The sequence below is a fragment of the Zalophus californianus genome, chromosome 3 (genome assembly GCF_009762305.2).
Source record: "Zalophus californianus isolate mZalCal1 chromosome 3, mZalCal1.pri.v2, whole genome shotgun sequence".
Taxonomy (NCBI): domain Eukaryota; kingdom Metazoa; phylum Chordata; class Mammalia; order Carnivora; family Otariidae; genus Zalophus; species Zalophus californianus.
In genome coordinates this window covers 125,605,401-125,618,617 of record NC_045597.1, presented here as the reverse complement: position 1 = coordinate 125,618,617, position 13,217 = coordinate 125,605,401, and the positions used below count along the sequence as shown (strand labels likewise).

Sequence of the window (13,217 nt, the reverse complement as noted above, 5' to 3'; positions counted from 1 at the left end):
AACTAATGTGTACACTTGTGCATGGGTAGAAGTGCATCCTGGAAAGAATGAGGAGAATGGGGTGGGAGAGTGAGCAGAAGGGAGACCTTGAAATGACTTCCAAGCTTCTATGAATGACTTGGCTGCTCTGTGACCCTGGCCAAGTCATCTTCCTTCCCCCTTGCCATCACTCTGCACTTTGGAAAAGACATCTCAAAATATGATTTCAATATTGTAAGAGGGCAGAGCAGTGGTAACAGAGAGTCATAAGAAAAAGAAGCAATATGAATTCAGGTTTGAGCTCTGCTCTGCCACTTACTAACTGGAAGATCCTGTGACTGTTTTTCTCCAGCAGACATTCAATAAACGGCAGCTATTGGTGTTGATAATGATTTTCGCTGTTTAATCTTTCCAAACTATCAACTTTTCTTAGGATTATTCTTAAGAAAATACTACATAATCTTTAATATTCATTTTTGATTGTGAAAATAAAGGCCAATTGGTACCAATAAGACTGGATTACTACCATGGTGAAAGTTTAAATGTTCTAAGATAGGAAATGCAATGTTGTCTGTAAGGAAATATGTTTTAAGCCATCTAAAATGATGAATAAGCGTGTAATGAAAAACATTCCATTTACTAATCTAACATACAGTGTAGTATTAATTTCTTTCAGCACTTGTGTTTTACAACTATCTTACTGATAGCAAACATTAAACTTCCTTGTATGCAATGGAAAAATAAAACCTATCTAATATTGTAAATATAGCAAAGGTTAAGGTTTTTGTAAGGTTAATATTTTGCTGTAAAAAAATATTCATTTACACGTGTTTCTTAGGAGATGAAAAAATAGTAACCTTGAGTTAATTTTTGAATGGACACCCTGGATCAGGCCAGAATTGATTTTTTAAAAATTCAGTCCCCCAAAAGTACAAATATTTACAGTATTAGTTTACTGTTCAACCTAGTAAGCTATATACAACTTAATTATGCCAAACGCATATCTTTTAAGTCTTACATTATGTTATAAAAACCACTCATTGGAGAAGGCTTATATATTCCAGATATAAACTTAAAAAAAACATTTCAAGTAGAGACAAATTTGATCTTAAAAGTTGAGAAGAGTGTAAAAAGATCACAGTATTTAAAAATTATCTTGAGTCTTGGTTAGGGACCCCATCTTTTAAGGGCCAAGTTTCCAATTATGACAATGAATACAAAGACATTATTGAATCATGTCGTAAATTACTCACTTTGCAGAAGCAAGAGTAGAACAAATCTGCAACACTTCAGTCTGCGACATGCAGGCTACCTTGCTAGGCTGAGAATTGGTAGGAAACAACTAAAATTTTGGTTACCTCTTCTCCAGGTTATCAGTCTTCCTTCACAGACTAGTGCTCTTGAAAGACGTGGTCAGTTACAGAGTCTGGAAGCTTTATCTGCAGGCTCTAGCAATGCTGCCCAAACTGACCTGAGCTCTCCCTTGTGTTGAACTGGGAACTTCCACTGAAAAATCCCCTAAATTGAAGACTTCCTTATTTGTAGCTCTCAACAACCAATCGTGGCAAGATATTGAAATGAAGCAAAGACTACCAGCAAATGTTCTGTAAACCACCCGTGACTATAGCTCTGACTTCCTTTTGAATCAAAGATACTTTTCTTGATGAGTTAGGGCATTTTAACAAAAGTCCAGAAATTGTAAACACAAAAATATTTTTGGATTAAGCACATTTTCATGTAAGAAAATGTTGTCTGTTTGAAAAATGGCTTTTTTTTAGCTTTTAAGAAGGCACTTTTCTTTTTTTTTAACTTAAGCAGTATACTTAAAAACAGCAGGCAAAGACTAGATTTGAGTGTGGTTGTCTTTGCTTCAAGGCCTACAGAGGTCATGAGGATGAAGCCTAGTAATAATGAAGTTTGTGCTGGATTCCAGAGAATGGTCTTGGAGACGGAGAAGAAAGATGAAGCGAAAAAGGCTCTTAAGACAGCTTTCTCCTTGGGAGCTAAAGGTGCCCTGTTCATGTGGATGAGTGCATGCATGTTCCAGCACACAGGGGAAATGCTTCATAAATTTTTTTATGAAGCATTTTATTATTTTTCTCAGGCTACTTGGAGCAAAACATGAAGTTTTACATGCAAAAGGAAGGCAGCATATGCACTGTAGACATTTTTCTTTGTTATAAAATTTTAGAGCTGGGAATGTCCTGAGACACCATATGTTCCATTACCTTTTTATTACAGATGAGGAAACAGGAGAGGGTAAATGCTCAAAGTCATAAAGAAAGTTAGAGGTAGCTGAGTCTTTTGAATCCAAGTGCATTTCCTTTTTTTTACTGGACCACACTCTTAGCACATCAAGTTACTGAACGGAAAAATGTGACAACAGCGACAAAAGATGGAGAGTCTCTGTTCAATTACTGCATCCTGCAGATGAGGAGTTTGAGACTTCATCTGAAGTTCCACTGTTAGAAGGGCTAGAATTTAGAGCTTCTGATTCTGTCTTGTTTCTTTTCTACTTTAACACACTGCCCTCTCTTAAATTAGATGTTAAGTAATCCTGAGATATTTCTACTCATGATGAAATTATTCTGTGAAAAGGAAATATGTTTTAAGCCATCTAAAATGATGAATAAGCATGTAATGAAAAACATTCCATTTACTAATCTAACATATAGTGTAGTATTAATTTCTCTCAGCACTTGTGTTTTACAACTATCTTACTGATAGCAAACATTAACCTTTCTTGTATGCAATGGAAAAATAAAACCTATCTAATATTGCAAATATAGCAAAATAAAACAAAAAATGGAAGGAAAATTTTCTTCTCAAGAATTTATATTTTTGCCTGAGCAGAATTTTAAAAACACAGCTTTTTTTTTTTTTTTTTTTTTTTAAAGCAGTGCTGATGTCTTAGCTGGGAAATGCCCCTTTGGTCTTTCCATTCTGTGCCCTTTCCCTCTTCTATTTGCTTTGGCACGTGAGCTTGGCTGATGCCCAAGCTCCAGCAGAACTGGCTAGTCCTGGGAATTTGGTCTCAACCTGGTGGGCACTGGTGGCAAGAGGGTCTTGAGGCAAGACGGAGAAGCTGCAGTTAAGAGATGTTTTTGAGGAAATTCTGTCTGAGTGCGTGGAATTTAAAACCTGTGCCACTGAGCAGTTCTGGCTCTAGGCAAAACAAGTGAGACAGATGGAAGTTTTTATCTTTGTTGTCTCTGGCAGTTCCTTTTCCTATTCCCTCCCCCTCCTTTTTTCCTCTCAGAGTCATACACCACGTGACCAGGCAGATAGAAATTCGGAGACTACCGTGGGGGAGGAAGGAGCAAACTGGCACCAAGCCAGGATGACAAAGGTTAGAGTACAGTGACCAGGGCAGGAGGAGATGTGAGGGTGCTCCAAGGCCAAATTTGAGAATGACAGGCCAAAGTCAGGTTCCTGTTTAGGCAGAGGTGAATGGCCAAGGAGTTCCTAATCAAATAATGAAGATATCACCACCTTGGGGCCCCAGGGTTCTCAGGGCAGATTTGGGTGAAAGGCCTCCCTAAGAAGAATCCTGGGAAAGCAGCGTCTTCCCTCAGGACAGTAGTGGGCAAAAAGGCCAGGGTTCTTCATTGCTGGCTGGGATTCAGGGATAGGCTCTCTCTTCCATGAGGGGACGCAGATATCTGCAGCTCTGAAGCTAGAAGCTAATTCAGCAGCTGGGCTTCCTAGGATAGGTGTTCCATTGAGGAATTTGGTTCAGATGATCACATGGGAAACTTCAGGGTGGATCCTTGCTCCAGGCATGGTATTTGTGGAAGCAGCAGAATTTTCTAGCCTCTATTTGCTGGCAGGCTGATGCTCTAGGATTTTTATTGGCCCATGGCCAAAGCAGGGCTGGAACCTGCAGGGATAATAGATATTCTTTTTCTGCTAACGCCCCTATCTCTGTAAACTGCACTGGAGGGAGTAGTTAGTATCACTAATTTGCAACTTAATATAAATTTATGTCAAAGAACTGCTTCTCTGGTGGGAATATTTGCATTTTATATCTTAGAGAGTTGTAGAGTTAAAGGTGTCCCCATTTAATGGAATTTCTGGCCATAATGAATGGGGAAAGGAGATGTGGTTGAAGTAGGAAGAGATAGGGAAAGGGAAATAGCCTTACTCTTTATAGTTCTTATACTTAGCTGTAATCTCCATTAATGACTGGCCTTATATGAGTAAGGATGTGTAGTTAGCATGCTTGCTCAATTATTTATTCAATAAACATTTATTATCTATTATGTGTTGGTTCTGTGCTGGGTATAGGGATTATTAAAAGGCTTTTTCTTGCCCTTCAGGAGCTCATGACCTTAAGGAAGAGACAGGTAGGCAAACAACATTTTCCTGTGTCCACTACCAAAAGCAAGAGCAGAGATACAAGGTGCTTGTGGGCAGAGAGGCAGTCCCCAGAGCTTGAGCAACTCAGGAAGAGATGCCTAGATATCCAGGGACTGAACAAGCAAAAGGACCAGGTGTTAAAGATGTATTTTATGCCTTTCCACTTTGATTTCTTTTGGGCTAAACTTGTGACTTTTTGCTTATTTCCAAAGCTTTATAAGTAAAATTTCTCAAAAAAATCTTAATTTGCTTTTTTTAACATTGAAGAGGATTATTTATAGTCTTGATGATAGACACTATTTTAGTGTTCCTGGTATTTTTCCTTAAAAAATAAATGTGTGAGGTACACAGATAGACTGAGCAGTTAAGAAGTACCTCAGACCTGTTATTTTTGAGAACAGGAATTAAAGTAGGGCTGTGGCTTCCTGGTACTCTGTCCTCTTCATCTTATGATAGCTACATATTTTGGATTATCAAAATAAAGAGGACACTCAGTGATGTATGATAAAAAGAAGATTGACAGAACTAAAATCCAAAAATATCTTGACAAACTCAAGTTATAGGCCAACGCCAACATGAACTTTAATAGTAGTTATAAAGTTGCCTAATTACTAATGCCATTCTACCACCATCCTAGAAACAAACAAACAGGAAAAAGTGGCCTAAGCCCAGAAAGGGGATGATGAGATGTAACTTAGTAGAAGTCATACAAACACAACTTAAGAGTTTCATTTGAGGTAATAATCTGGGGATGCTAAAAAGCTCCAAAATGAATAGGACTTTAGAATGTCCCCTAGAATAAGGAAAATGCCAGTCTTGCTTTCAGATCTAATTTTCTGGGTACCACTCTTTAAGATGACCTAGACGAACTAGTTGTAAAATACTCATCCATATTACATGTATATGACTGCAGGAACGGAGGATGTTTAGCTTAAAGAAAATAAGAAGGAAATGACAGTGTTCAAATATCAATTAAATTCTTCTATATAGCTCCAACATAGACCTCAGACTAGTTAAGTAGGAACTACAAGAAAAACAAATTTTGGCTCACTATAGAAAGATCAACATTCCAATAGTAAGAAGATGAGATAGATCACCTTGAGAGGTAATGAGTTTCCAATTACTGGGAAAAATCAAGCAAAAGATGAATGACCACTGCTTGGGAATCTTGCAAGGGCATTAAAATCTCAGATTAGATAATAATGGCTAATACCTACGTAGCATTTACTAGGGGTCTGGCACAATTCTAAGTACTTTACATGTATTATTTCATTTAATTCTTATAAGTACCCTATGAAAAGGGTGCTCTCCTATAGATACAAAGACCGAGGCTTAAAGAAGTTAACTAATTTAACCGAATACACATAGCTTAGTTAATGGAAATGCAGGCATCTGTCTCCAAAGTCCATACTTTTAACAGCTTCACTATACTGCAGCCAGGATGCCCATTATAGGGCACTTTATTTAATACAGATCCTCTCATTTGCTGATAATATGGAATTTTAGAGGTGGTAAAAAGAAGTTCAGATGTTTTCCCTACCAATTTTTATTTCTTCTTATGCCCAATTTTGCAAGCTTCCAGACTGACAAGAAGTTAATGAACTGAGAATATACCACCTCCAATCCCTGCTCAACACGCATTAACTTGGCTTTAGGACAGGATTGTAGGTACGGTTGTAATCAGAGACAACAAGACGATGGAAAAGGAAGGGGGGGATGCAGAAGGGGGCTCTTGCTGAGCAGTGGAGGAGCGATTTAGACTTGATGCCTTTTTTAAGTGCCAATTTAGGAAAATACGGCAGACTTGGAGAATATCGAACGTCATTAGTTAAGGAAGATGACAGTACACATTTTGTTTGTGAAGATTTACTTATCCTTCAATTTTTTTCCTTTCTAATCTGTTATGTATAGTTTAGTGAGTTGCACACACACACAAACCCCATGGTACTTTCTATAGGGCATAAGGTGAACTATCTAATTCTCTAATAAAAATCTCGGTAAGTTGACAAAATTTCATCAGGGAATAAAGGCACCTCACCATAGAAAGTTTGTTCCAGGTGTTATGTTTTCAACTTTCTCTTTTAGTGGCCAAGGTAGCAATACATTTAGTTTATTGCCAAATGGCCCTTTTACTTTGATCTATGTACTGGGACTCCTCCTGTCCAAGGTTAATGAGAACCACCAACCAAAAGAATGAATCTCACAGGCCTTTTCTTTCTTTAAACTGAGAAACCCAGAAAAATGGTTTAGATATTAGAATAAAGAAAATAAAAATTACTTGGCTCCTTCACAGAGATCCACAATTTATAAATGGTAGAAAACAAATGTGCACTACCGGAAACATATTTCTTCTGGATTTATGAATTCATGAAATTGAAATTGCTGTGAGATGCTTAAGGTCATCAATAATTTTCTATGCAAACACACACAGTGTAGTAATTTAGTCCTGATACACTTTCTAATATTAGCAAGATTAATAGTTCATACTCGTAATTCTCTTGAGGAGATTAAAAAACCACGTTAGCCCATCTATAAACTCTAAAACGCAGTGACAATGAGGTAGAAATTAGAGAGAAAAGAAGGAGACACAAAAAGGATAATCCATAAACTCTGAGTTTTTCTGTAGATTTAATAAAATAAGTCAGACTTTCAAAGATATTTGCCCTTTGGAAACTGTTTAGCTTGACTCCAGGGGGACGCTGAGAGGCTTAACTAGTTGAAGCTCACAGAAAGATTTCAAGGTTCCTTGTGTGTTATTTATTCTTCAGTTTACCAATTATCTTTTAATTTATCATATTTGGAGGGATGCCAGAGCCGTGATGAAAGAGTCAATAAACATGGTTCCAAGTAAAACCACAAGCTATTGTTTGAGGGGGAAAGACTGAAGTAGTGCTAGCAGGGTAGAAGTAATTGTGTGTGTGTGTGTGTGTGTGTGTGTGTGTACATGCTATTCTTTAGATAACCTGGTTGAATCCCTTCACTTCAAAGAGGAAGAAACTGAGACTCAAAGAGGTTGATGTTCTCAATATCAAGCAGCTGATTGATGGTGTTGACAGATTTCCACTGGCATTAGAGAACTTAACTCAAAAGTACTTCATCATCTCTGACTATAATTCGAGGATGCTATAAAGGTTTGAAAGCAGAGTGAGGTGTGATGAGACAACATTTTCTAATCACTCTATTGGTGTGTGCTTTGTCTCTTTTGTTATTTGGGATTTGGGTTTTAAAATATTGTTTGAATGGGGAGAAAAGCTTCTCAGGACACCTTTTTTCCATGTCACTCATTTATTCATTAGTCCTTCATTCATCCATTGCTCTATGCTGATCACCTCTTGGGAGAGGATACTACAGAACTAAGCTCTTTGTTTAGCACACCAGAGGAATTGCAAACCACCTCTTTGTTGAGAGGTAATGTGGCAGAAGGGTTAAGCATATAGGTACCTGAGCCATATTGCCTAGGTTCCAAATCCTGATTCCATTCTTGGATAGCTCCTTGTCTTAATTTTATGGTAGTTTTGAGGATCCAATGGGTGAGTATATGTAAAACATTTAAAACACTGAGCACATGGTAAGGCTATATAAGAGTTTTTTGTTATGTTCTTTATTCCTTGCCATATTTTTATTCACTGTCTCTGTAAAATCTTAATGTGAATATATATAAGGATTGTAGGAAAATTTAACAGAGGGAAATTAAATTATTTAAGCAAGATATTTTGGTTCATCTGTGCAACATCCATATTGCCTTTTCCTATTCCCCCTTACAACTTATGTGCTATTTGGGAAGCTAACACCATTCCTAATACATGGGTAAGCTAAGATCTGGATGAATCCCAGTACTCTTGTTTGGAAGACAGAGCTCACCTTTTCACTGAGAGTAAACCAGGATGCACTACCCTTATTATGGCTGGCAGCCAACCTAACTCTACAAAAAGCTTCAGCCTCAGGAAAACCAGCACCAGTGCCAGAAAGAGTGACAGACAAAAATGATATTGCTGAGTCACCAGATCAATGAACTTTGAAGCTCCCTTTGCCTCCTGACTTTGCTATTATGTACTCCCCAAAGTTCTTATTTACTAAGCTAGATTGAGTGGGATTTTCTGTTACTAGCAAGTGAAATCTTCTTGCCATACTACTCAATATAATACAAAAGAAGTCATGAATCATAGTAATAACCACAAAAAATAGCCTTTTGGAGAAGTTGCTACTTGGCCAACATTGTCCTAGTTACTGACCTTTACAACAACTCCCTGAGACAGGGATTATGATTCTCTTTCTCTGTCACTCAAAGTTTGGAGCTCTGAATACCATGTGCAAAATAACATGACTGCAGATCTTATATTTCCAACATGGCCTATTTTTGGCCTATTTTGTGCTAATATTTTTGCAGAAACTAACATATATAACCTAATTAAATCACAAAACTCCCAGAAGAAAACATAGGTGGTAAGTTCCTTGATATAGGTCTTGATGATTTTTTGGATTTGATATCAAAAGCAGAGGAAACAAAAGCAAAAATAAACAAGTGGAACTACATTAAACTAAAAAGTTTCTGCACAGCAAAGGGAACCATCAACAAAATGAAAAGACAACTTACTGAATGGGAGAAAATATTTGTACATCCAATATCTGAGAAGGGGTTAATATCCAAAATATATAAAGAATTCATAAAATTCAATAACACAAACAAAGCAAAAAACCAAAAACAGTCTGATAAAAAAGTGGGTAGAGCATCAGAATAGTCATTTTTCCAAAGAAGACATACAGATGGCCAACAGACACATGAAAAAGATGCTAAACACTACTAATCACCAGGGAAATTCAAATCAAAACCACCATGAGAGTACCATACTGTCTTGAGGATGACAGCTTTGTAATACAGCTTGAAGTCCGGAATTGTGATGCCGCCAGCTTTGCTTTTCTTTTCCAACATTCCTCTGGCTATTCGGGGTCTTTTCTGGTTCCATACAAATTTTAGGATTATTTGTTCCATTTCTTTGAAAAAAGTTGATGGTATTATGTGCTATGGTAAGCGCTGTGAATTGTGCAAGACTGTTGAATCACAGATCTGTACCTCTGAAACAAATAATACATTATATGTTAAAAAAAAAAAGAAGGAGAAGAAGATAGCAGGGGGAAGAATGAAGGGGGTGAAATCGGAGGGGGAGACGAACCATAAGAGACGATGGACTCTGAAAAACAAACTGAGGGTTCTAGAGGGGAGGGAGGTGGGTGGACGGGTTAGCCTGGTGATGGGTATTAAAGAGGGCACGTTCTGCATGGAACGCTGGGTGTCATACGCAAACAATGAATCATGGAGCACTACATCAAAAACTAATGATGTAATGTATGGTGATTAACATAACATAATAATAAAAAAAAATCCCCAAAAAACAAAAAACAAACAAACAAAAAAAAACCCACCATGAGAATCACTTCATACCTGTTAGAATGGTATTATCAAAAAACAAGAAATTACAAGTGTTGGTGAGGATGTGGAGAAAAGGGAACCCTCATGCATAGTTAGTGGGGATTTAAATTGGTGGAGCCACTGTGGAAGAGTTTCCCCAAAAAGTTAAAAATAAAACTACCATGTGAACATCAATTCCACTTCTGTCTGAAATAGGTTTGACCTTTATTTATAATAGAAGGCTTTGAATCCAATTAAATCTATCTAGTTAAGGAGAACAATTATACTGTTGTGGGCCATTAAGCCTCAAGGTGGCTGAGACTCTAATGTTAACTATTGAGAAGGGAAATGAGGAATTTTCGTGAAACAAGGATGGAGGTGGTCGCTGAAGAGGACCATGGGTGAAGAATGAAAAGGTACGAGTACAAAAGGTGGTTTTGCCCATTTCTCCATTTTGTCTAAACTGATTACATGGAAAGAGGCAGGGGCTGAAATTCTTAAGAATCTGGGAAATTTGGCAGAAATAGAGTTACTGGGAACTTTGTATATGATAGGGTGGCTCACATCCTCTTAAGTGAAAAAAAAAAAAAGTGAAAAATGACTGGATGGTACCAGAGGGTAGAAAGTCCTTGACTGCAAACAGCCAATGAAGGAAAGAGTAAGTAGTTCTATGGTGTCTCAAATGTCCACCAGCTCTAACATACCAATACTTTCTGATTTTCTCCCCTGGCACGTTTGAATTTCTCACACAGAGCTTGTTTGTGAGGGGAGAGGACACAGGAGAAAATTGAGAAGAAAAGCAGGGGGTGTGGGGGTGAAGGTGGATGAAGGAAAAATGTGAAAAAGGATGGGCGCATTCAGGTTGGCTACACAGAGAAGGCTCCTGCCCCATGTGCAAGGGTGAGGTTGGGGTTTTTGAGAAGAAAAATGAAGCTATCCAAACAGGGACAAATGCAGTATGTTTAGTGTTCGATTTATTTTGGATATTCTAGTCTTTTTTTTTTTAAGATTTTATTTATTTACTTGAGAGAGAGAATGAAAGAGAGAGAGTGCAAGAGGGGGGAGGGTCAAAGGGAGAAGCAGACTCCCCGCTGAGCAGGGAGCCTGATGTAGGACTCGATCCCAGAACTCCAGGATCTTGACCTGAGCCGAAGGCAGTCGCTTAACCAACTGAGCCACCCAGGCGCCTCCTTTATTTTTTCAAGTAGGCTCCATCCCCAGCATGGAGCCCAACGCAGGTCTTGAACTCACAACTCTGTGATCAAGAGTCAGACACTTAAATAACTAAGCCACTTGGACACCCCTGGACATTCTGTTCTTGAATTAGATGTCCATTTTGCCCAAGCTGAAACTTTTCACTACCGAGTCCGAAGACTTTCCTGTCTCTTTGAACTTTTCTAGCACTGAGACTCTGAGACATATAGTTTAGTTTATCTTACACATTCCTCCATTGTTCTATAATTGTATTTGGAGAGCAGAGGCCATGGCCAGCATGTAGTTTGTACCCTCACAAACAGCTGGAAGTACTGTGCCTCTGCTAGCACTTAATAGTTCACGATATATCTGGTACATAAAGAAATACAGGATTGGGTTTGAGACCTGACATTCTCTATTACTGCTCAATAGGTGGCCACACAGGATGAGTTTATATTACTGAAGGAAGAATTTCTTTGGCATTATATATTAAGAAAACCTTTTTATGGTAGCAAGGCTCTTATTCAAAGAAATAAGAGGCTAAAGGATTTCATTCACTCTTCTCTTGAGTTGATTTTCACCTAGAAACTTGAAGAAACTACCCAGTTGAATACTTTGGCCCAACACACTTACTAGAATTATAATACAAGACAGTAAATAAAGAAATTTATAACAATACTTAGTACAAGCTGAAGTCATTGCTAGCAGGACTCCAGGCTTTCTTCCAAGATCTTCAAGGTAATTAAAGTGCAAGATGAGAGAGCAAAAAATAAATTAATAAAGAAGAGAAATAAACTATATTTATTAACTTAACTGCGCCAGGTACCACATTAGAGGCTATATACAAAAACATTATCTTACTGAATCAACCACACTATGAAGTAAATTTTATTCTCATTCTACAGATGAGAAAAAAAGAGGTGGAAGAGTCACATAGCTACTAATATGGAACCAGGATTTGAATCAGGGTGGGTCCAACTCTGGAGTCTTTGCTGTTACGACCACATGACACAGTCTCTCTTAAGAAGAGAATCTATAAAAATCAGAATCAGTAGAAAATTCACTTATTTAGTTTACTCCCATGACATGGGTATTCTCTAAAAGCAGATAACATCTCCAGGGGGACTGGCTGGAGGGGAGTTGGCAGAGAGGGGGGGAGGGGCGGTGTCAGGGAAACTGCCTAGATAAGAACCACAGTTTCAGTCCCATTGGTGGCCCAGCAGGGTGGTGGGTGAGCTGGTAAAGACTTTCTCCAGTGGGGCGCTCCTTGCCAGAGGAAGCGGTTATGGTCTGGAAACAGGTGGGGCCACAACTGGTCTAGCTTTGGAGCCTTGTAAATTTTTGAAGATAAAAGTAACTTAAATATTTATTTCTTGGAATTTCCCATTACATTTTTATATTTGACTTCTGTCAGCTGGAGGTTTGGGAGAAAATGATTATTTAATAGCTGAAAGTTCTAACTGAATAGAATAAATCATGTTATACCACTATGTGGGATACAGAGAATAACATATTGTAATCTAATCTAGTGGAAAGGAGACAGATTAGAGGCAAGTCAGTTAGGAATAATTATTTGACTGTAGAACTGGCAGGGTATGGGGACTGACAAAATGCGAGAAGCCAGAGAAAGGGAGTTGTTGACGAGGCTGCTGGGTTTCTCACAGGGTGACTGTGAATATAGCTGGCACCATTCTAGGGACTACACACAAATAGGTCATTTCGCAGAATCTTCTCACCCACACTAGAACTTGGATGAAAGGATGTAGAGAAAAGAACAGAATCACGATGGCAGAGAAGAGATGTTCAGCTTTATAGACATTGATATTTGGCAGAGAGTAGGGCATTTGTGTGGAGATACCCAGTAAATACTTAGACGTGAATTCTATCAGGATTTCCCTTTACCCATAGTGTGTTAAGGCGGTAAGTCTTACCGAGAGGCTGAGGAGGAAACTCCAACTGAGGCTCTGTATCTTTAATCGCCGTTCCTTTTTGCAACTTTTCTACAAATGGTATGAAACTGAACTCTCAATATTCTCTCTTCTTCTCTAGCTACAGAAATGCGACTAAAGCCTTGAAGGTAGCGCTCCTGTCTATACATATGTTTATGTTAATGAGAAAAGGTCACTTATTTTATGTAGAGGGAAATTCTTTATTTTTCTGACACATGATAAGAAGCAGTATGAAGCTGTAAGATTTCAGACATTATAGAATGTGAAGATTTGAAGATGCAGTTTTCTTTCTTTTTTCGAGTACGATGGTAAAATTTCTGAAAAGATAA

The 13,217-nt window shown here is 38.1% G+C and overlaps 1 protein-coding gene across 3 annotated transcripts in view; it reads right to left on the bottom strand.

Moving 5' to 3' along the window:
- TANK (TRAF family member associated NFKB activator) overlaps positions 1-1,472 on the bottom strand; it is a 93,951-nt gene extending 92,479 nt beyond the window's left edge. Inside the window, exon 1 of one of the 3 annotated variants that reach the window (XM_027590372.1) lies at positions 1,338-1,472. Coding sequence is in view for 2 of the 3 variants with exons in the window: in XM_027590369.1 (XP_027446170.1) it covers positions 1,233-1,282 (50 nt within the window). In the remaining variant the exon portion in view is untranslated. Of the gene's footprint in view, positions 1-1,232 lie in introns of all 3 variants that reach the window. The other 2 variants (XM_027590369.1, XM_027590370.1) reach the window with 2 other exon arrangements.
- Positions 1,473-13,217: the final 11,745 nt, after the last annotated feature.